This window comes from Dermacentor andersoni, chromosome 10 (assembly GCF_023375885.2).
Source record: "Dermacentor andersoni chromosome 10, qqDerAnde1_hic_scaffold, whole genome shotgun sequence".
NCBI lineage: Eukaryota > Metazoa > Arthropoda > Arachnida > Ixodida > Ixodidae > Dermacentor > Dermacentor andersoni.
The window spans coordinates 38503284-38528262 of NC_092823.1; the positions used below are offsets into that span (position 1 = coordinate 38503284).

Genomic DNA, 24979 nt, shown 5'->3' on the forward strand with positions numbered 1-24979 from the left:
AGAAAAAGTTAGGAAATGGATGCGCTTTTTAAACGTACAGACGGCGCCATAAATATACGGCGTCGACCATTTTCGGACTTGTTCGCGGCGCCATATATTTATGTCATTGACCCTCAAAGGGTTAATGAAGGCGTGAAGCATCTATTTGTGATGTAGTGTAGTTGTAGTGCCATGTGCCGGCACAGTAAGCCCCTGCCAGGCCACGGAAATTTACAGGAGACCCTTCGGCAGTTGTTCGACAGCATCGCACTTGCGTTTCCTTTGCACAGACTCGATGGTCTTCAGATCCAACACGAAAACGCTTTTGTTATACCGTAAAACTTCATTAATTCAGATTTCATGGGACTAAAAAAGAAAAGTGCAAATTAACCGAATGTCAAATTATCGAGGGTATCAAGGAAATAATAAACAAATGCCTACTATGTCAATACGTTTCTATTTATTGAATGGATAAGCAAACCCTGTGTCTATTTTTCACGAAAGCAATGAGGAAGTCGCTATTCTCGTCATCTCGCTACTGATTGGCGCACACAGAAGCGAAGGCCTCGCGACTTCCTTGGCAACGTGGCTGCAGTGTGCAACTTCATCCCAGACACATTTTCACTACTGCGTGCACATACCAATTATTTTTTTTCGCCACCAGATCACCCAACCATCGCAACACAACCAGCACTCTTCACGGTCAACAGCTTCTGCTGCGTTTGCGACATTGCAAGTGCAGTCATTGCACAGAGTGAAAGTGAAGCTGCTGTTTGCTGCAACCGCTACGGACGGAACTGGCTACCGACGCAATCACGGACGGCGACCATGCAGTTCTGTAAGGCACACAACCGATGCACACACTGAGTCAACACAACACAACTGTTTGTTGCAACCACTACAGATGAAACCGCGGTGGCCATTATCTGCTTAATCAGGGACGGCAACAGCACAGTTATGAAGGCACATGGCCAGCCCGGTGTTATGTGTGGCAGTAAATGCAAAAAGGTTATGCAGGCACAACTAGGCACGAAGCGTTCCGGCGTTTCTGTCGTTCACGTACGATTTCTGCTGATGACTATGGCGATGCGGACGTTTTGGGTGGATGCTTGCGCTGTTGTTGCTATTTTGCGTACACATTTGCCGCACTCGGTGCTCGCTGAGCTTCGAGAGTTACCTTAATTAACCAACATGTTGCCAAATATGTTGGAATTAACGAGCTGGATTACATTAAATAATGCATATGCTTGCCAGGACTAGAGGACAAGTCCGAATGATCCAATTTTCCAAATTAACGAGGGCTGAATTAACAAGGTTTTACTGTATCAGCATATATTTGTTATGAGTCGACATAGCGAGAAACATGTTAGAATCGTTATAGTGATGTTCATTATACTAAGGCTGACTTACTACCACCGTACCGATATGTTACTTTCTTTTAGCATAGATATTTATTTTTCTTGGATAAAAAAATTTTCCCATTTTTGTCTAAAAATGTTACATTTACAGAAATGTAACATTTTATAGACTATATTGTATTCATTTATGCACACATTCTCTCTGTAGTAAACTTACTATGACTGCAATAAAATTTTGTCCTATTCTATGTCTCTTTGTCTGTGCTGCTTTTGGCGTGCTGGCTACAACCACGAACTCCTACTGACCAGCCAGAATTTCAGTGCTACTTCACCTGGTGGCTGTCCCTGAGCACACAGTTGTCCGGAAACTTGGCCAGCATGGCGTTGCAGATGTTCGTCATCGCATTAGAGCTGGTGGCCTGCTCCTGGCCCATCTTGACGATGACCGTGAAGCCCTCGCCAAACTTGGACTTGAGGTGCTGCGTCGAGCCGAGGCATCGGAAGGACCCGTTCACCATGATAGATATCCTCTGGCACAGCGCCTCGCATTCCTCCATGCTGCAAAGTGCCAAACGTAAGAGAAGCAGAAGCTGATGGAGAGGCGGCAGCCATATTTTGTAACAATTATTATTTTCCATTTTTTGGGCTGTTGGCATTCTCGTGGCACAGGTGTAGCTTTGGAATGTCAAAAAAAATAATAAACATACAATATAGACAATCACCTGATCCATAGATCAATCAAGCTTACAAAGGAAATATGTGTGCAGAAACCATTGATAATTGTGAATGTAAGCGAACAGCCAAATGCTTCTAGAAGGATATTCGCTTCATTAAAGGACTGATACTCTTGACAGTATATTTGTTATGGTGAGGCAATTAGGTATGTTGGTTGCTTTATTGTGTAATTCATAGAGAACAGAGTCCTTGACCATCTAATCTGTAGTGGCAGTATGATTAAGAGCACTTGCATCTCGAAGGGTTTTAATAGTCGGCGCTCAGCACCACAAGTCAGTTGCATGAGAGCATGCGTCCTTTGCACTGGCGCCTTTGTATTGGTGATGAAAGTCCAACTACGGATGACGAAAACGGGCAAGAGAGCCAAAGAGGCGCAAACAAACCAAGCAATGTTGACAACAAAGCTTTCAGCTTTGAAATTGACCGCCACAAAAATTTACCAATTCGTGATGTTTATACACAAGCTGTGCTGGCATTGTTTAATAGAAGCGCAATTGAGAAAAGGGTAATGGTTTGGGTGAGCTGATACTGAGAGCCCTACAATCAAGACTCAGAATACATAACTCTGCCCTAAAATGAATATTGAGAAGTCTCCACAATTGAATTTACCTAACAGGCATCACACTAAAAAAGAAAGAGACCAGGTTAACTCAAAGCTATTACAAATAATATTCCATTCGTCTCAGTAAACTAAGATACAGCACTTTCTTTATGTTTGGATCAAAATACATTAAACAACCAGAAGAGTTTTGCTAGCACATTATGCTGTATGTGCTACTGTGGATAAATTCTGGGCAAGTTAGTTCTAACTAGAACACACTCTTTTGTTTAAGCCTATGTGCCTTATCATGGCATGAGTGTAATGTCAGCTTGAACATGCAGTTTAGAATTTTCACCTTTGGCTACTGGGTATGCAGTGGTATAAACTAATACTCCCAAGTTCTCCGAGAGTTTTAGACGGCCTGTAAACGTATCACAGTTTGGAAACAACCTGAACCCTGGAGTTACAGACATGTGTGACAGCAGTGGTGGCGCCATTTTGTTGCACTGATGTCTACTAGAGCACACGAAACTACAGTCAAACCTCAATATAACGAGCTTCAATACAAAGAAGTTTTCGACATAACCTCCATATAATGAAGTGTGTTTATACATGATTTATATATAACAAAATATCACTGCCATTGCAAAGGAAGAAGGAGTACTGAGGCAATAAATGAAAACTGTCACGGATGCAGATGGCCAAATGGCCGAATTACATAGCCAGCAGCCCTTGTCGTCTCCTTGGCAAAACAGCAGCTAACAAAGTGGCCCAAGCTAGTGTACAAGTTGGGTCACTGAGAGTGTGAAAGAGGTTACAGATGTGGACAAACATACCGCAAACTAGGTGAAGTTTCCCACGAAGGCTAATCGTTAAAAACAGGCGTCTGCAATCACACAAAGCAAGAAGTAATGACCTGTGACTGGTGAGGATGACGGCGGCACCCATGAGTTTCTGCACGTCATCGAGCCCCTGCCAGATCTTTCGCCGTGCTGCTGGGTCGACACCCGCAGTGGGCTCATCGAGGAACACCACCGGAGGGTTGCCGATGAGCGCCATGGCGATGGACAGCTTGCGCCGGCTCCCACCACTTGGTCAAGAAAACAGAAACGAGAGGACAATACTGTCACATGCAACTCTCCAAACGCACTGTCATTCATACTAGCCGTTTCAAGGGACAGTAAAGGCAAATACTATGTCGTCTTGGAGTGTTTAAATGCCATTCAAGCTCGCAGCACGTGTTTTGTGACAAGGAAGGCTTACTTTAGGAGAAAATTTACCTTTAGCGCAATTCATGTTGCCCGCCTCCAGGCGGCGAGTGGCGACGTTGCATATGCCATCACTGCATTTACTGTCGTCGGGGGGTAAAAATGGCACCCTACAGATAGCGCTACTGTTTTCTGTGCAAAGTGCAAATGCACGGCCATGGAAAAACAGCCAAGACTGAGCATAGGATTCACTGCTGCAGTTGCTCTTGGTCAAGTGCCATGGACTGTTTGGGAATCCCACGGCATCGCATGGACGTGGCATTCTCGGCTACTTGCAGTTTGTGCCAGTTCCATGAGCCAGCAAAACCAGCACAGCACTATGCGATAACGAAACTACTGAAACATGAAAGCGCTAGTGGTGCCGAGTGCAGCGAGAACGAAGCCTTTCGACTGCCCATGTCGTTGTCAAGGGCAACATCAATGAGTCCTTTTGTCTAAATACCAAATAGAACTGGACAAGTGGTATTTTCTTTCGTTCTATAACGCAATACAATGATCTTGTTATTACGAGTGGCTCAGTACTAGTGACAGAATTATAATAAGGAGTGACCTCAACATCGGGCTTGAATGTTCCGGGCGAGTTTGAAATCGTGTCCTACATTAACCCAATTTCTCATTTACTAAAGCTCTGTTCACAATAATATTGACACCTTAGACATTATCGAGCACTAATCTCTCACTTTAGCTTGACTTAATATTTGCCTTTAGTGTCCCATTTAGCAAAGACTGTCTACAATGATCAAAAGAATATAGTAGAACCTCATTCATACATTCTAGGAAGAAATGTGAGAAGAAATGTAATTACCAGGAAAATGTACTGTCCAAAGAAATAAAAGATTTGCAAAGTTCAACTGTCGTTGACATCTATGTAATGCGAAGAGTTGTGCAAATCGTCGCAGCACGACGCACCAACGCTTTCAGCTGGTGGAGCCCGAGACGCATTGTCGTTTTCTTATAGCGTAGTGTTTTAGGATGGCGGTGGGAGACAGCAATGAAACTGAGCTGGCGGGCGACGCCAGAATACAATGCTTACGATGCCGCCAGAGCAAAATGCGATGCTCACTTCATGCCACCTGCATCAGGGAACAGTGGGATCATTTAGGATCAGAATATTGAAAGTTTCGGGCCATAGAAATGCACGGGGGCTAGCCATGGCTTTAGGCTGGGATCGAATTCCCTGAAAAATGTAATTAACCAGAGTTGAATTAATGGAACTCTATTGTATTCTAGTACCAGTAAATCTCCTCAGGGGTTGCTGCCCACTGCGTTCAGCTATCACTGCCATCCCTACTGTGATAAGGATCTTCACCTATCTGTTTCACAGCGTATGGGGCATAGTGCCATTAGACGTGTACTGCATGGTTTTAATAGGTGATAACACAAATGCATTTGTGTTTTCGTCTATTTCGCATATTATTTTCGTCCCAACCATAGGAAGGTTTTCAAGCAGTAACTGTAGCTCACAACGTCTGATTATGGTATTTACCTGATTCTAACACGGGCTGTATATTTTCAAGAAAACTGGGCTGGGAGTTACCTGTGTGGTGCAGTCGGTCATAAAACCAAAAAGACCTTCGCAACGTTTGTGTGTTTTGCCGCATAACATGTCTGTAGTGCAGGGAAGCTGACTTTAAAGAAACGAACTGCCACTGTGCTACACAATTTCTTGTTTAAAAAAATCAGGTGCGGATTAGATTTCTACTTTATTTAAGAACTGTAACCTCATTTATATGTAACTTTACTATGCTGTACACGGAATGTGGGAGTGTTTAAAATTGGGTGAGTACTGCCGAATGAATCAGAAATGTGTTTCGACGTTTTCTTTTTTTTTTCTCATCTTACTTGCCCACTGGATAATTCGACCAATTTCGTCAGGCCAATCCATGTCAAATTAACGGAAGTCAACTGCACGAAACTTAGTGCGTGCTGGTTCTTTTTTTCACGTGAGACAGGCAGGCAAGTATTGTGGGAAAGCTGCGGTGGTGAGCGGCTGCTGTTCTCTATCATGCACACCTCAGGCCTTTTCTTGTTTACACAGGATCTAGTGGCAGAAAAATGTATCAATCTCACAGTTTGGTGATGTATTCAATGTTGCTGCCAAAGTATTGTGTTCTTGGAGAATGCATAAACCGGTAAAATAGAAGTGTAACTGTATTGTGCCACTCTTGTGTTCTCATCGCAAACATTGGTGCCAGGAAATCGTATATAATGGGATCTTATCAATAAGGTTCCACTGTGCATGAAAATTGTACAATAATTGCTTTTAAATTAAACAACTAAACTTTATGACGTATCTTGTTCATTAGTTGCAACATCTATGTCGCACCTGCAGAATTGAAGCCAATCTTTGGCTTTGTGGCTCCTTCTTACTTAGGCACTGCTGGAAGAAACTATGTAGAGCACCAGTGTACTTCTTACTGTTGAATTTGGGGATGAATACTTCAAAAATGGCGCATCGCATACTACTAGGCAGACATCTTCCACCCAATTAATTGATTGAATCCCGCAATGGCACTGTGTGCACCGACATGGTTCTTTTCCAGAAACTTCCTCCAAGAAAATGCACGAAGACAGCTGCAAAACAAGAGCTGTGACACATGTCACAAAATTGTTATGAAGCAGCATAGCTGGCGCTGCTAAGGAAACGTCACAACAGGCTGCAAAAGTAGGTGGCAAACAATCAAACTGCTTTACTGCGCTTCGCTTGGGGATGTTTTCTCTCTGTGCTTATAATGGCACCGTCAAACTTGCCAGCTGTAAGATAAGATCTGCTTGCACAGCACAGAATTCTGCGCAGGGGAACATACCTGTAAGCTTCTGTAGGTTTGTCAGCATGGGCCTGCAGGTCTGCTAGATTGATCATGTAGTTGACGACTGAAGGAATGCGGTGATTGGGGACACCTCGGATGAGCGCAAACAGCTCCAGGGTCTCTCGACCGGTCAGTTTGTCTATCTGAGCATCAAACTGTGGGCAGTAGCCGATCTTGGACTGGAACTGCAAGAAGTGGGAAACGGGATGGCTTGCAGCAGTTGTCATGAATGCAATTTGGTGCAACCTAATTATATAACATTACACGAACTGCAACACACTTACGTAATGAACATGACCCTAATGGTGACCATAATGAAGTATATGGGTGGAAGAAAGAGGATGACTACTGGTACTATCAAAGAACACCTCTGCCGCTTGTGAAATGATTTCCTTCGGAAAAGCCATGCAAGAGAAGTTAAATTTTCGATGCTGTGTTTTTTTTCAGGAACAGCGTATTGTGTTGCATTCTGAAACACATTATAGTGAATGTCATTTTCACCTAATGGCTCTAAACACACCCATGCAGCAGCCACTTAATCCTGTCAAATACCGTATAGTGCAGAATATAGGTCAAGGTTTTTTCCAAAAAATATTACTAAAAGGTCACCCCTCGACTTATATACCGGCCCTTGGCACAACATGAATAGTCGTCTGGCAACATTAGGAGCGCAGACCTTTCAGCATCCGCATCGTTATCGCCTCCTTGGTAACCGATGCAGCCCAACGTTAACATGACATTAACGCGGCCTACGGAGTTGGACCGACGCCATCTTCCCTTTTTGTGCAGCGATCGTTCCTGGCGTAGCTAATTTCCCGACAACCCGCAAAATGAGTACGAGTACTAGACGTCAGTTCACCGCGGCATTTAAAAAGAGTCATCGAATATGCTGAAATGCATGGGAACATGTCTGCCCAGCGGCAATTTGGTGTCTTGGGAAAAAAGCGTCCGGTACTGGCGAGCGCAGAAAGTCAAGCTGTCTGCCTGCAACGCGCGGAAGATGTCCTTTCGCGGGCGCCGCGCGGTGCACCCGGAGCTCAAAGACAAGGTGGCGGATTTCGTTCGCGAGCATCGTGCCAGATCTTTGCCAGTGACAGCGGAACTCATCCGCATCAAAGCTATTGAGATCGCCCGAGAATCCGGACTGCCCAAGGAACAATTCAAGGGCTCCATTTATTGGGTTCGTCGCTTCATGCGACGCAAGGGATTCGCACTTCGACGGCGCACATCAATCTGCCAGAAGCTGCCAGAGGCACACGAGGACAAGCTGGTCGAATTCCAGCGCTATGTTATCCGTCTCTGGCAGCAGCATGGCTACATGTTGGGACAGATCGGCAACGCTGATGAAACGCCGGCGTGGTTCGACATGCCGTCGCCCACCACAGTGTGCGAACGCGGCGCAAAAGAAGTCAAGCTTCTTTCTACGGGGAACGAGCATTCGCACTTCACGGTGATGCTCGCGTGTACTGCAGACGGCAGAAAGCTGCCCCCATACATAATCTTCAAGAGGAAGACGCTGCCGAAAGAGGCTTTCCCGCGGGATGTTGTCGTTCGCGTGAATGAAAAGGGCTATATGGACGAAGCCCTCATGCTCGATTGGATAAAGACCGTCTGGAATCGGCGACCCGGCGCACTCTTGCGCTGTCCGAGCATGCTCGTCTTGGATGCCTTTCGCGGGCACTTGACCGCAGGTGTGAAGCAGGCACTCCGCGACGGGAGGACGGAACTCGCCGTCATTCCTGGAGGCATGACGTCAACACTTGAGCCACTGGACGTCGTGCTCAAGCCCTTTAAAGACCATGTCCGTGAACAATATAATCAGTAGATGGCCGGCGACAACCCGACGACCCCAACCAGCCGGCTGGGCAGGCCGTCTCTCGCCACTGTGGCCACATGGGTGTTGCAGGCTTGGCGCTCGCTGCCCGACGATATGGTGGTGCGGGCATTCAAGAAGTGTTGCATTAGCAACTCCTTGGACGGCACCGAGAATGACATGTTGTGGGACGCAGCCAGCGAAAAGCAGTCGTCTTCGGACGAGAGTTCAGATAGCTCAGACGAATGAGCAGGTGACGAGTCTGGCGGCACCACTAAATAAAACAAAGTTTTGTGCCTTATAATTTTTATGTTGACTTTTTGCTTTAATGTAAGGGGGTCGACCTATATTCCGCCTCGACCTATATTCCGCATTATACGGTACATACGTCAATTCACAAGTGACAGAAATCCTTAATGGCATTACAGGCATCAATACTGTGTAGAAGCCATTTATGGAGGTTCACAACTGGCACACAAACATATCGTATTTACTCGCACATTGATCGCACTTTTTTGTCAAAAAATTTACACAAATTCAGGGGTGCGATCATTATGTGGGTTAAATTTCCCTGCGAAAATATTTTTTGTTGACAACAGGTCAACAAGCAGGCGGCTGCCACTGTAACAGTGCGGGACACCAAAACAAATATGGCGGACGGCGGAGCAAGCTGAACGCACCAAATGTGATTTTTGTTCTTCCCTTGAGTACATTACGCGTATTGAAACAGTTTCTTCCGTATCAGTAATAAATAATATCGTTAATATTGGCAAGTTTTCCACAATAATGCAGCCGTGTCCACTTTGAGGGGATAGAAACAGATGGGCACGTATGGCTGCCAGTGACATAGAAACACATGGCGGGCATGCTGCGGAAACTGCAATATTTGCCTTCCCTACTATCCTAATACGGCACGTTTCCACTAAGGGTGAGCGAATATCTTGGCTGTGTTACAAGTGTCGGCGTGTGAATAGGGTACACTTCTAACGTATCAGTGTAAACGTGGCCACTATAGTTGCTGCTCACGGTTTGTTGCATGCCCACGAGTGCAGACAGAAGAATCGAAAGGCACCTTTTCTGTTGGCCAAAATTATGAAGCCTATAAGTAATAAAGCCGAGGCAAGTTTGGTTATAGCTTCTTTTTTTTTCCTGGAAGTGCGGAAAGTGATGAAAGGAATGAAATGGGGCATCTGCTTAAGAATGTTTGGTGCGTGCAGACCACTAGGTATGTCTTCAAGAGTCGTTCGCGTAGCATTTGACAGCATTCGAGAGATGGTAAGCGCGATCATCATTAGCTAGACTTGGCACATGACATATCGCTGCTACAGGTTCGGGGTGAGATCATTACACGGGAAAGAAAGAAAAAACCAATCTTGACGACAAAATTCAGGGGTGCGATCATTACGCGAGTGCGATCATTATGCGAGTAAATGCGGTATGCCCTGTGGCAGGTAGCCACATGATGCCCCTAACAACAACCTTGGCAGCGCAGGTTACCTGGCAGAGCAGGTAACCTGCATGGACCTCCATTACCTGCAGAGCAGGTAACTGGAGATCCATCAAGGTAAAATAGATGCTAATGAAAGAGCAACGCAGTCGACAATGGCAGAGAAGTAGGCGGCGTGTTGAAATAGACAACATTTGCAGGCATAGATTGTAATAAGCTAAAGCAAGACAAAAGTTTGCTCGGAGATGCCTTCATACGCATGGACATAAATTATACTGCTGCTGATGACCCCAACCAATGCAGCATCCAGTGTAGTGTGTAGACAATGAAAACACTGGCACTCACATGCATCCTCACAACTGATGTCGTTAGTTAGTATTGGCAGTAATGTACCTTGCAGGTATTGCTACTTGTCAACGCATTCAAATTGAAACAGAAAAGCTCACCTCCTTAAGGTCGTGTTGTAGGCTAGCTTCACCCAGGTATGCATTGCCCGAGCTCATGGGGAGGTCACCGGTGAGCATCCTGAAGGTCGTCGTTTTGCCCGCGCCATTGACGCCCAAAAGGCCAAAGCACTCGTTCTTGTGCACGGCAAAGGTCAGGTTGTCCACAGCCTGCACACATTGGGTACAATAAAGCAGCCTGAAAAACATGCCTCTATTGTTCAGTGTTCTTGATATGACATAACACCTGCACTGTTGTCTTTCTTTATATATATATAGCTGTATTTCTGTCCTTTTGCTTGTACCATAGTATCTACACCTGCAAGTTTAAGCAAACAAAGTGAAGTTAGTCGGCACCTGCGTGTGTCTGTACATCTCTCCGTTTCCGTTCATGTTTTTTTCGCTACATTACAGTACCTAAACTCATGTACCGAGCTTTTAGTACATACTGAGGAATCTTGCACAGTATTGACCAGAAACTTCTTTCTCCCTCCTCCCACACAGACACACATTTCCTTCCTTCTTCAACCCACATGAATGAATGGATCAATCAGTCAGTCAGTCTTTCTCTTTTCTTCGGTTTCACTTCATCGCTCTATGGTGCCCGTGAAATGCTACAAAGTGCAGTTATTTTATCCGATTCTCCCTCTATCAGGGGACGTATTCCGTAGGAGTCCACCTAGTAGACTGTCCATTTCGGCAGCTGCTGATTGGCTGGGGCCGCTCATCTCCTCCTCGCTCGTACAGTTGCATCCAATCAGCAGCGGCCGAAATGGACAGTCCACTTAGGTGGACTCTTACAGAATACCTCCCTAGTTTCTGAGTAGTGCCTCCTTTGCCTGCACTTTTTCTTTTCTTAGCTCATTCCTCAGTTTCATGTTGTTCGGTGGTCCGCAACGCAGACTTTGGCAGCACACCAGAAAGCAGCAAACCCCACCAAGTGCACCTGCGGTATTGTAGAAGTTTTACAGTGACGTGGTCCCACTTCGCCTTTCCGTTCGTGAGTCAGTGGCAAGCATTTGCCACCGTGTCGCATTAACCAAGATGGTGTTTACGAGAGTGCCAACGCTGGTAGCTTGCTTGGTATGCCGCTGTGCACCCGGCTGCACCAGTGTACGCCTAGAAAGCCAGCGAGCATTTGAGCACCGAAGAGGAGAGTAGTAGTTTAAACGAGCATGCTATAAAACACATTTTACGCTGAATTGTCAGAGAGGAAGCATGGCTTTCAGACCTCTAAGTGATTTGGTGAGCTCGTGGAGCGAAAACGCCTAGCCTGCATCCCAGATAACACTTGAACACTCACATTAACACACTCACAACCATACTGCGAGTTTTTTTTTTCTTATCCAGGAATAATCATTCTACATAGCCAGATAAAAAAAAAAAACAGTTTTGCACATAACCTTGGTTGTAGCTATCATTAAGATTTGATGATGCAACGAGTAGTGCAAGTTAACCTTGCAGTGTGGTCTACCCATTAGGACACTTCCATTCTGACCAACAGTACTTAGGTTTCATTCACACAAGTACCACGAAAATTTTGTCATTGAAATCATTTTTTTACATAGCTTACTTAAACGGCAACAGCTACGCTATTTCCCTTGGGCTAAATTGGCTATAAATGGTTAGTATATGGGCACCATTGCAGCAATCTTGGCAAAAATGCACTGCTGGTAACTGTCTAAAACTTTACTAGCAGCCTTTAAATAAGATCTTGCCAGACAGCACAAACACCTAGTTGTTAAAAAGATATGACACCGGTCCCAGAACATGGCCTCTGAGAGGTCCTGTGTGCTGCAAGCACCACCCAATTTCTGAGGCAATGCCCAGGCACCCACGCAGGCTCTTAAACATTCAAGGTTCTGCATCATTTCCAGTGAGTGGAAATGGCAACATTTTTGAAAATTCGGGTATCAAAAAAACTTATTTTTGTGAACTAATAATAAAGCATTGACCTGTATTTCAGGTTTAAAATTTCGCACAGAGGCGGTTCTACATTTACCCCACTCAAAACTAGGCTTATTACGCGGCAAAAAATTTTGCTACTGTTATCTTTGATGGTGCACGTAAAGCCTGCACAACGTCAATTTACCATCAAACAAGCAAGAGTTCCTCCAACATACATCTATATTACTGTGAAAATACAGCAAGAGAAACGTCACCTGAAGAGCTCTGAAGTTCTTCTTCAGGTTGAGGGCAACCAGCGCTTCGTTTGCCGTGTTGCCTTCCTTGACCAGCGCTTCGACTGCTGCGCGCTCTGCAGCAACATCGTCGTCCTCTGCCGTACCCACCGCGTGGGTGCACATCTCGATATCTGCAAACGAAACCATTGTCCCATCTTGATGGGAGCACAGAGTCTCAACTATAGAAAAAGGTCACGAGCTATCAAAGATGGGCGCTGTCAATACAAGTGTTCAAACACTCCCATAAGCATTGCTGCGTTCTCGAGTGCAGCATGACCGCAGGCAAAGTGCTTGAAATTTGAACACACGTAAAAGAAGTTAGCACAGAACTACAAGATCAGAGTGAGTACATGTACTTCCGAGGTAAGAGTGTATTAGACACCACTTCCGTCTTTTTGCAGAAAGTGCCGTTCGCCACGCAGCCGCACACTGACACTTGTAACCTTTGTTTCTTTCATCTTCTTACTGCTATGACACATCGAAACCGGAATTACTGAGCAAAACAATTGCTTTGCATCAACAATGTTGCCATTCTCTAAAAGAGTGTTGCGCGACCATGTCTCACAGTACACAGAATTTCTATTTTTGGGACTGCATTGCATAACTTCACTGCACTATTTCGTTTGTTAAAAGAAAAGAAATGTGGTTTTGTTATCAGTGTGTTTGAAATGATCTTATCAGTTTTCTTGCACCAGCTGTGTCACTGTCTTGCTTTCTTCTTTGTTGTGATTAGGTTAGCTTTTTTCTTTTGCATGCCATCAAAATTATAAACTCCTTGAAGTTTTTGTGATTCTTATGCAGCCATAACAGTCATTAGCCACAAGTCAATGTGCATTAACTGCTTTCTTGAGGAGTGCTTTAGCGTGCCCACTAAGTGCTAAAGGAAAGCAACCCGTGATACAAGTACAGTAGAACCCCTCCAATATATTTTCCACGGGACTGCGAGAAAAAAAAGTGATACCAGAGAAACATATTATGTGAACGTACTGTTGAAAACCACACTAATGTGCTGTTTAACACTAAAACAAGGACACTATGCATGGCTCAGCCTATAAAGGATTTATTTACAGTACTTGACTGATAACACGGACTCGACGGGGACCACCTAGACGTTCAAAATATCAGATTCGGCAGGGAATAAACGACTTATCACAAAAATGGGTCAAAAAGGCGCACCGCAATGTTGAATCACCGCCTTCGAGGATAACCTGCCTTCACAAGATTTCGCATACTAGGACTAGATACATCGGCGTCTATGAGTGACAACATTCTTGCAACAGCGTGCTGTCACCCGTTCACGCGTCTGGTGCTACAAAACCGAGATCATCTAAAGTGATTTCTCAAAACTACAGCCCAAGTTTGTCAACGCACTGCTGCACACAGATACGCTTGCCTTCATGGTCAGTCCATATCGCCACAGAGAGACAAACGTACAGTGAGTGCTTGCACTGAATCTTCATCCCCCGGAGACATAACAAAAGCCCACCAATCTGCGAAAGTCGAACGACCACGGGCTACATCGCAATAGTCATTGTCCAGTGCTTTGCACCCTGCTGTCGTCACTGCAGACAACGAGGATGGAGTTTGAGCCACCTGACACTGCTTGAAGAAGTCGCCCGGGACCATGTCGATATTTAACACTTGAATGAACAAAGTCTGGATGCACATGATTGGCACAACAAACATCAAATGAAGCCTTTCAACATTAGCAGATTGCCTCGTCCTGCGGTTTGGGCACTGTAGCCAACTACTCGATCAACTAGGCTTTGCTAGTTTCAGCTTCGAGGAGGTGCTGGCGACATGGCTGACGACCGTGCTGGTGATGTTGTAAAACCAACATACTACTATAGCTATTTTTGCTCAACTCTGTGGCCAAATTGGTGCACATTCGTGCAGGCAGAGTAAAAATGTAGAACAGTACACTGTAAAATGTCCAACATTTCTGAAATTTTCGACAATACCGGGGCATGCTCAAAAGTGCACACGGTGGTCGAAAGTACACAGCTAGGGTGCCTCGTACAGTTGACACTTTTCTTTTAGCTTTTACAGCGAAAGCTGTATATGACTAACCTTCCACAGTTTATTTCGGCATCTGGCAATAGAAAGACACTTAGCGATTTCTAACAAACCCATACAAGTGCAGTGCGGCGGCACAGATGTCAAAATGTGGAACAGATTAGAACGCTCGCCGTGAACAATAACGTCACATCAAGGTTATCGCAGTATATAAGCAGGAGAGGTATCGGCACTAAAAACATCTGCGTTATCAATGGGGCACACGTGTAGTTTATACACCCGAAGAACAAGATGCGTATGAGGAGCGCCGGAGGGAACAGCAATGAGAATGTAAATGGCGCCAGTGTGAAACGACTACCGATGAAGAACGTTCCAGCGATGCTGAACGAAAACAACAATTGCGAGTCCGGGCACCTCCGAGCAAGCAACGACGCCGGACTCGCAACGAAAAAAAATGACGACCATTCCAGTCTGTGAAGATGGAATGGCAGCGAAAGCACTTTGCTTTTCATTTAAGAGCTTTGACTGTCGTCAGCGTTCACTGCCATTTCATCTTCACAGAGGGCAATGGTTGTCATTTCTTTATTACGTTATGGGCAATGCATTTTTCTTGTGATTATATGACCCACTCAGAATGTATCAAAGAGGTTTCTAATACATAGGTGTCTAAGAGCCCTTGGCTGGGACTGGGCTTAGCGACATTGTACAGTAAAACATCATTAATTCGACTTGTTCATTCGGACTCGTCCTCTGGTCCTGGCAAGTGTGCGCATTATTTAATGAAATCAAACTCTCATTAATTGCGATTATTTGGCCACACGTCAGTTAATTTGGGCAACTCACAGAGCTTCGCGAGTGCAGAGCACCACAAATGTACGACGTTAAAAAGCAAAAACGGCACTAGCGTCCAATCAAAACGTAGCGGTGGAGTTCGCATCGCCATAGTCAATAGTTGAAATTGTATGTGAACAACAGGAACACTGGAATGCTTTGTGCCTAGTTGTGCATTTATAGCCTTGATTCTTGGTGTTTACCACCGCACGTAACACTGGGTTGGCAGCGTGCTTTGATAACTGTGTAGTTGCCATCCATGATTGCATCAGTAACGACTGCAATTTCGTCCACAGTGGTTGTGGCAAACACTAGTTTCGTTTTGTCCCGCTGCAAGCGTTGGCTGCGTGCCTTAATAAATGCATGGTCGCCCTCCATGACTGCATTGATAGCAGTAGTGGTTGCAGAAAACAGTAATTTCATTTTGACTGGGCCATGCCATGCCATGCCATGCCCCCTTGCCTCGCGCGCGAAAGATGACAGCACATTTCCACTCTGCCTTCCTCCCTCGCATGCACAATATTTAGCCACGATCATCGGCCGACCCTCGCAAGTCAGTTGTGAGCCCGTGTTCACACTGCAAAAGTACATTTTGCAGCGTCAACAAAATACATTTTGTATGCCCAATTTTGAGAAAAATTGCCACTAATTTCGTTCACTGTAGCCGATAGTCCATTGTAGGATGGTCTGTTAAAAGCGAACTTTGTTACTTTACTAAAATAGGTAGAACAAAGCAAGCCTGAAAATGGTCCGTTATATCCGAACGTATGTTGTACGCAGGTCCGTTGTAATGATCGTAGACTGTACAACCTTCCTGTTTAGCGTGTATATTTAGAAATTTTTTATGTTCTCTTGGTGAGAAGCAGCATCAATGTTTTTACAGAGTTTTCTCGTTTTCGTCACAAATTTTCTTATTAAATATTTTTTCAAAGAACTGTTAGAAATGTTCACTTGAAAATAATACCATTAGAAAGCACATTCCTTCTTCTAGAAATTGACACCACACATATTAATATTAACAGGGGTAATTGGAGATTGCAGCGAGAGGCCTTCGTCCTGGGCACTGGACATAAAAATAGGCTGATGATGATTATTCTAATATCAAGCATTTGCTGTAGCAGTAAAAAAATCATCTGCTAGACTACTCAAAACTGCCTATGTTCCCATGGACAGGAAAGTGTTAATGTGAAAGTTCTATGGATTAACTGATCAAATGCATGCAAGTACCGAATGTTTTGTAAATAGATGTTGGGTATGGCTGACTTTTCCAAATACCACTGGCTCGTTTACACTGACATTTCGCACAGAGGCCGCATTTTGCAGTACATTCAGTTCAATGCTACAGTTGAGGGCAATGCTTGCCTGCTCCACCCACAATAAATTCAAAGCACACATAATCTGCAGCGACATCACTCAGGAATGACGATTTCACTGAAACTGAAAGCCAGCGCCATCTGTCACTGTTAGGGTGAAACACAACATTCACTACAGCAAAACACAATGTTCATCATGGTGATGACAGATTGTGCTACGATTCCATGCAGCAAAACCAATGAAACAACTGTTCTGCCACAATGGTGAGAGAGGGAGCCACCTTTTCTTTGCAGTGCAAAACAACGTTTCTTGAGTAGCATCGGCACAGATGACTCACACTTGGGATTTATTGTGGACAATACAGGCAAGCAGAGCCCACAGAAGTTGCATTCAACTAAATATTCAACTAATGTATAAAAATTATGTGCAGTCCATCCTTGAGTATGCCAGTGTAGTGTGAGACCCTCCAACGGCGCGCAACACCAATCAATGTCAAATAGATACGGTATGAATTTCAGCGCCACTGAGGCTAAGGAAAGTTTAAAAAGGGAAACATTAAAAGGGCAACAAAGAATGTTACACCTAAGGCTCTTTCATTTCGCATACCATGGTACGATTTGTATACTTAGGCACAAATATGTACTACAGCCTCATCACCAGTCACAACGCATAGACCACAAGTTGAAAGTATGCGAAATTCCCTGCAAGGCAGAGTTGTTTAAAAAGTCTTTTTTCCGAAAGCTATTCAAGAATGGAATAGTTTGCCTGCTAGTATTGTCAGTATTGTGTGAATTGAAATTCCTGTTTCTTTTTTATTGTTGCATTGCCTCTGTAGAGCTTGCATCTTTTCAATGTGATATAATTGTGACTATTATGCTTTTCTGCCTCACCATGTTATGTATTTATGTAAATAAATTTTTGATGTATGCTTCATACTTTTTGTAACATCCCCCCACTGTAATGCATTTTTGGTGCTGTGGGTATTAAATAAATAAACAAATAAAATACTATTTCTGCCTGAAATTTCAGCACGAAAGAACTAGCGGTTTAGTTAAATGTTGCCTTTCCTTGGCAGTCCTATTCACAGAAACACTGTAGAACTCGGTGATGGTCAGACAGCAGCACATCTGTACCGAGAAAACCATGACAAAATTGAAAGCAGCAGGCACGTTACAAAGGTAGGTCAAAGAGGTGGACATGTGGCATACCTTTGTGGGACCTTTGGCCGAGAAGCGACCTGATTCGGTACCAGATGCCATAGACGTTGGTCTCAAAGAAGGCCAGTAGAAGGAACAGAATGATGCCAACGAAGAAGAGGTACAGCATCTCCCGTCCGCTTCCATAGCGATCCATGCCAAACGGCGAGTGCGGGATGTAGCAGTAAGAACCATTGCCACAATCTGCAATTGCGGGAGAAAGAAAGAACCATTTCCTTTCACTGCAAGCAGCAGAAATCGTGCTAGGAGATGGGCCGATCTCGCTTGTTCTTCTTTTTTGCCCGTAATGCAGCGGTTCTGGCATCCAAACAAGACCGAAACTCGCACAATACTAAAAGGCAAGGTGTTCCCGTTATGGTTGACACATAATGATGATGATGATGATGTGCCAGGTTGACACCTGGCACATCATTAATAACAGTAGCATGCCAGCCCTCGATTATCATGCACAAAGAATTGTCAAGCCTCTACACTGATGACGGGTTGACACTGCCTTCCCTTGAGCATATGCAGGTAAGTTACCGCTACTTTTAAGTTGATAGTTGGCGTTTGTGGTGTCCTTTTCATTCCCACCTGCGCCCGTGTTAACATGCCTGGCTTTCAGTAACTAAAATCCCTACTAACTTTCCCTAGCCAAAAAAATTCACAGAAAGATAGAAACTCGATGTGTTCAACAGTGATCAAATGACGGTCCAGTGACATTCCTAGTGTCACATCAGCCAAGGCTCCAGTGACATCCTTTGTTTAACCACCACTGACCACCGCTATGGTTCAGGCATGGTACATATAAAAAAGAAGGCATACAAAGGCAACAGCAATGGCACGACTGCAATGACGGCAAACAAATGAAAGCACCCCTCTGGTTTCTGTTATGTCCCGCCTTGGCGACTCCCTCGGTTTCTGTTTACACAATCACCACCCTCGCCCGCTCCGGCCGCTGTAACTCAAGCAGCCTATCTGATCACCTGAATCTTGCCCAAAGCCAAGCAGAGCCGCAGGCAGTGACTCAGGACTCGAGCAAAAAAAAAAAAGCAGAATACAGGTAACCATCAAGCAGTGTGCATCACAACCTAAAAGATGAGTTCTTAAGGGGGGAAGAGGGGTTTAGAAACTGTTTTTTTTATTTTTTTACTAAATTTAGTGAAAATTGCCACCCAGACCGAGTTTTTCATGCTGATTTCAAAAATATAATTACTTTTTAAATTGACTGAGTGGTTTCAGATGTAATTAAATTTAATCACCTATTGCTTATCTCAACAATTGTAAGAAGAGTATCAGCCAGAATGTTTATAAAGACATATGGCTGGATACTACAAAGTGTAAGCAACAGAACTGTAGGACTACTTTTTTTATATTGCAGGTATTACCAATGTTACAGCAATTTGAAGTTTGATCTCCAGACATGGCAATCATGTGGTCCAACTGGTAGCCGGATTTTAAAATTTACAAAAGTGAAATTAAAGAATCTGCTCCTAGAATTGTGTAGTACACACATGTAGCTACATGCCACTGTTAAAATTATGGTACTATGTGCCCTAAAGATGGAGATACCTCTTCTGCAAGTTTAAAAAACACCAAAAATGAGATACAGTGGAACCCCGTTCATACGTTTTTCACCGGACCGGGGGAAAAAAACGTAACAGCCGGGAAAACGCAACAGTGAGGAAAGCTCCGAAAATGAATGAAAAAAGTGCAGCTTCAACTATAGACAATTTATTTCCACAGAGTGCGCTTAGGACTTAAAAAAGTCCAGAATGGTGGCTTGCCGTTTCTTTCGCTCGCTATAAATAGCCACACGTTTCTCAATACCCTGGAAGGCCGCATTGCTGTCAGCGTCGCTGTGAGGTGCGACGTACCTGCGGAGGAGGTCCAGAGCCGCGACGGCTTCTCCAAAGCTAGGATTTGGCAACTCCCCGGCATCATGCGGCTCGTGCTCCTTGTCGTCACCGCGCCACGGCAATGGCAACGGACGAACGAATATACGCGGGAAATTTTGCCCTCTTCGGCGTAATCATGCTAACGTGCTAACGATTGTTTAGTATTGCTGCGGAGCGCGCGCGTCCGAGCAGCCCGGTTGCGCGCAGCGCGGCGTGGGAGAAACGTAAACAAGAGAGGAGAGCAGGCCCGATAAACAAAGAGTGACGTCAGGGCTTCTCCCGAGTTTCCTTCCTCCGTGAGTCGACCCGTCCAACAACCAAGCGGTGACCGTAATCACAGTGATGATAGTAAGATCATTTTTCACGAATGGCCACTTAGTGGCGGCCTCATGCGGCCTCTCGAACTGGCGTGCGGCTTCTTGCAGCCAGTTCCATAGCCAAGCCCGGCCAAGCCCAGCCAAAACTCGTCAAAAGCCAAAATGGCGGTTGGAGCGCGTTGTCTACTTTAGCCCTGGCGGGTTCGGGGTGCTAAGTTGCGACGTATCATGCGGGAACGTTTTCACAGCTACAACGTAACAGCGGGGTTCCTTATACATTGGATCCTATGGAAGCTATGTCGGGACCGGATGAAAACGACGTAGCAGCCGGGAAAACGCAGCAGTGAGGAACGTAACAGCGGGGTTCTACTGTACTGAGAAAACCTGAAAATACAAAATGAGCTTATTTTTATAACAGAACACCGCAACATATTTGAATATATACAAGTGCTATTGCTTTAGTAGCCTCCAGGAATGTAGTCTGTCTGGCTAGTGTCACTAAGGTGATGCCTTCTGAGCAGCCGTTGCAAATTTTCCGCAGATGCATGCTCAGCCGACGTAGCCAGCATCTCTGTTTGTCCCGGCAGCAGTGTCGTCAACGCAATCTAGTAGTTCCGATTTTCGGTCAGTAATAGGAGTTGACGCTAATGTTTTCCTTGATCTCCACTGTCAATACGGCCCTAAAATTCCGGCTACAGAATACAGTGAAACTGTTAAACCGTAGTTGGCCGGAGCTCGGAATAAGTATGTGCTAAACGGTAGTACTGTTTAACCAAAATAGCATGAGATCGACCACTCACCTGTCAAAAACGTAACTCAGAGAGGGTGAAATGAAAGGGGAAAAAAGCATGCAATATTTATTCACTTCATGCGACAAGTGTTATTTTCGTTTGATGCCGCGGCAGCCTAGCAGCGACAGCGGCCTCAAACTTACTGAAGCTGCGGGACAGCTTTTCAGCCAGCCCCCTCTTCTCGGCAAATACTCGCATGGCAGGTTCCTCATTGGCTTTACATATTCTCCGTGTACGCGTGCAGTAGCACTGCAGAAGTCGCGTGGTGCCTTTTTCATTGCAGGGTGCTGTTCTCGTCACAACAATTGCATTAATGAGGCTGACGTAACGTGCAGCTTCTGCCACTGTCGGGCCTGAATCGCCCGTGCTGTCACTTTCTGTGTCGTCCTCATCACCTGTTGCTAGCCGACACTTCGGCAACAACAGAGGCAACAATGGCGAAAAGTCGAACCTCGCAGCCGACATCTCTTTGTGGTCGCAGCAACGCTGCCGCGCAACTTCGCATTCCAAATGCCTCACACCGTAGTCAACAGCAGATCCCTGTCACGTGCCAGTGCCGACTTCTTCGTGTCACGTTCGTTAACACGAACAAAGTCTAATTTTTCTTCTATGCTGAGCATACGGCGTCTTTTTATCCGAGCTTTGGCATTATCCGAGCTTACGGCCGAAATTATGTTGATGTTGATGTGGCTTTACGCACAAACACATAGGGTGCTTGGAGGCCATTGTTACGATCTCTGAGGCTAGTTGTTCTGCCGGGCCGCCCGATGGAGACGACGCACCAGTGCGTTTGCGCGACGAAAGGTGGAAACACAATGTGCTAACCGATATGTACGCAATAAGCTGGTACGGTTTATGCGGATACAAAACACATTATGCTCAATGGCCGCTGAGTCGGGGATTTGACTTTACTACTTTTAAAGCGAAATTGCTGTTTACGCGGGTACGGTTTAATGAGGTTTTACTGTAGTAGCGTCGTGCCAAAACGTCGATGAAACGCGGCCATTGTCAGGAGCACTTCGGGAGACTAGGCCTAATATGTCATCGGGATCTCCGGCGTCGCTCGAATGCGGGAGCGGGCAGGCTAAAATATAGTCCGACGTAGTGTGTCGTCAGACTAAATATAGTCCGACGACATGTTACGTCACGTTGGCGAGAACAGTGTCTATCATTAGACCCATGGTTCGACACACTGCTGTAGCCAGCGCAACCGGACACGGCCAACGAACTCCAACGCTCGCCCGTGCGCCAATAACGTTGGACTATAAACGCGCCTTATCTATGTCATTGGGAAGCGGCGCAGTGGAATGTCATTTCGTGATGTTGCAAGCCGACTTTCTTTTCGTTTTTTTTTTCTTTTCTAAATCTGAAGTTCGTAGCGAACTTCAGAGTCGAAGTCAGCATCGCTGTCAGCGTCGGAAACCTCGTTGGCACGCATGGCGTGTGCGGAGCGGCCGCAGATTGATGCAGACGACGCCAGCCTAACCAATGGCGTGGCTAGCTGAGGGTCTCGTGCCTTTGTTGACCAATTACAGCACGCATTGGGTCTTCTTCTTGAGGCGGAATTTCTTCATTGCCAGTGTGTCGACAGAGCCGGTAGTGGCGGGAAATGAAGACAAGAGACTGCTCTTTCAAATGATATATGGGTCGGGGCGACTGAACGACAGCAGGGGCCGTCATGCGCGATAGAAAAAGTGTTTCTTTACGAAAAATTTGGCGCATATTTAGCCCACACTGGTGACAAAAACTTATATTACACCTAACATATTGATTTAGAATGCACAAAATTTGGCGAAGTGGTAACATAATAGTCAGAAATTCCATAAATACCATTTTCAAAAATATGGATTTTTTTCGCAATTTTTTGTCACTGAAACCCGTGTCCCCCATTAAGGCTTAACAGCTTCCTTTCACCATCATCATATGCAGGACACCGACGAGTGAAACTTTTTTGCGAACAGAATTCATTTTCCATAAAACTTGCCGAAACATTTGCAATATTGTAGAATGAGCTGGAATTTGTAATTTTATAAATTTGGGAGAGTTGGCACGTACGCAGATGTTTACTGTGCTACTGTTTTCTCTAATGTACCACTTATTACTCTACCGTTCTGCTTTTGTGCAGTATGTTATTGTTGCCCCTGTATTTCCCAGCACAGTGGGGCTTTTTCTTCTTTTTTTTTGTGTCTGTTTTCCTAGTAAAATTTTGGTGCGTATTGATGCTATATAAAGAGTTTACTGCAATGTATATTTCCCTTTGTGCATTACCCCTCCTTGCACAATGTCTCCCATGAGGCCTGTAAGGTATGTTTAAATAAATAGATAAATGAAGGTGGCTAACCTTGGCAGCAAACCTCGATGCCCATGAGCTGAGACATGGGACAGTAGCTCTTCAGCAGGGTGGGCGTCAGTTTGGCGCACTTGGCTGGATCCCCTCCGATCTCATGGATGTTGGAGAAACCCCAGGTGACGGCAAATCCAGGCACCAACCGCAAGAACCACATTGACTTTTGCACTGCGTCCTCGTTAATGCCCAGCATAGGGAACTTGGCAAGGAACCCCACGACGGCCATCACAATGCTCAGCATCACGCCTGCCAAAAGTGGAAATACAAGATTAAATTAAAATTCTCTGGTTATACGTGCCAAAACCACAATGTGATTATGAAGCATGGTACAGTGGGAGACCCCGGATTAACTTTGATTACCTGGGTTTCCTTAAAGGGACGTTAAAAGGAAATATTTATATACATGACACTTTTAGGGGGGATGAGGGGATCGGAACTAACTTTTTCATTTTTTATCTTAGAGTGATGAAATTTGGCATACAGGTTCGAAATAGCATCAAACAGACAGCTGCAAAGTTTCACAATCATATCTTCAGTAGTTTTTATTTTATCATTATTTATATATTGCTCACATGTTGCTTGCTCGTGGAAAGCCTAGCGTGACAGCAAAATGGGTTATGGGTCTGTAAATGTTTTTAATAGTTACTAAGAAGTATAGTCTAAGTCAAGATTCTCTTAATTTCTTTTTAAATTTCTCTGCTCTTCTTCTAAACGATATAGTATGCACCTTCTCTTTATGTTTAGAATGTATCATGCTCCAATTATTGTGTAATAAAAAAATGGTGAGCCTAAATGGTAAATCTGAGACTGTCTTGACATAAGGCACACTTCACCAATTGCAGCAAAACAAACAGGATTAAAATCCGTGCTCCCATTGCCGTGCTATGCTTTCCACGAGCGAGGTGATAAGCTCAAAACAAACTTTTGAGAAAACAAGCCTCAAAGTTCCATACTGGCACACACTGTCTAGAATGCTCCTGCATTGTAGAATTTGGTGTCCTTGGCAGCAGGTGACTTCTTAGCCCTCTGTCCTTTCAGGAGATGGACTTTGTGTGCCTTCTTCATTCGCTGGGAGTCTTTCTCGACAGCCCGCTGAAGAGAGAGGGCACCAGGGCGCAGGCCCAATGTTGTGCACAGGTCTGAATAAGCTTTCAGACTGCCCGAGTTGTACTTTGAAATTGCCTCGTGCACTGCTGTTTCCACAGCAAACAGTGAGGCATGCTGGTCTTTTGATACTAGTGACCATATCACTGAATGGAGACTCTCAGCCGCGTTTTGAGTTTTGCCTCCTCTGCACCGGGCCAGCAACTGAGGGTCTGAGAGGCGCTGGTACACAGGCAGGAGTGCTTCAGCAACTTTAGCTGAAAGCTTGTACTTGTGAGCTGGTGCTGGCTGCCCTTCTGCCTCAGCTGACCGGTGGTTGCACCAGCTAAGGGGGCCAGGGGGACACAGCTCATGATGGGGCTCATCATCTGTTGATGTGATGTGGTAGTACGTTGCCATTACTGCCCTTTGCATTTCCTCGACTTCCGAGTGGTTCCGCAGAGCAAGGCCATAGTAGTTTGTCAGTTTTTTGATGAGCTGCTGTGTCAGGCCCCCCTTTCCACCTAGTGGCTCTCCTTTCTTTGCCTTGGCCACCAAAGAGCGAAGTGCAGCCCCCATTCGTTTTTTAACATGATTTATGCAGTCCTC

At 45.1% G+C, this 24979-nt stretch overlaps 1 protein-coding gene across 3 annotated transcripts in view; it reads right to left on the reverse strand.

Moving 5' to 3' along the window:
• The window catches only part of LOC126519159 (phospholipid-transporting ATPase ABCA3-like), a 122739-nt gene that overhangs the window by 13328 nt on the left and 84432 nt on the right, over positions 1-24979 (reverse strand). For 2 of the 3 annotated variants that reach the window (XM_055065103.1, XM_050168772.2), the window contains exons 20-26: positions 23282-23533; positions 17947-18138; positions 12557-12732; positions 10398-10565; positions 6689-6876; positions 3530-3703; positions 1670-1895 (exon numbers count right to left, since the gene is read on the reverse strand). In XM_055065103.1, the coding sequence (XP_054921078.1) occupies positions 1670-1895; positions 3530-3703; positions 6689-6876; positions 10398-10565; positions 12557-12732; positions 17947-18138; positions 23282-23533 (1376 nt within the window). The remainder of the gene's footprint in view (positions 1-1669; positions 1896-3529; positions 3704-6688; positions 6877-10397; positions 10566-12556; positions 12733-17946; positions 18139-23281; positions 23534-24979) is intronic. The other variant, XM_055065102.1, reaches the window with a different exon arrangement.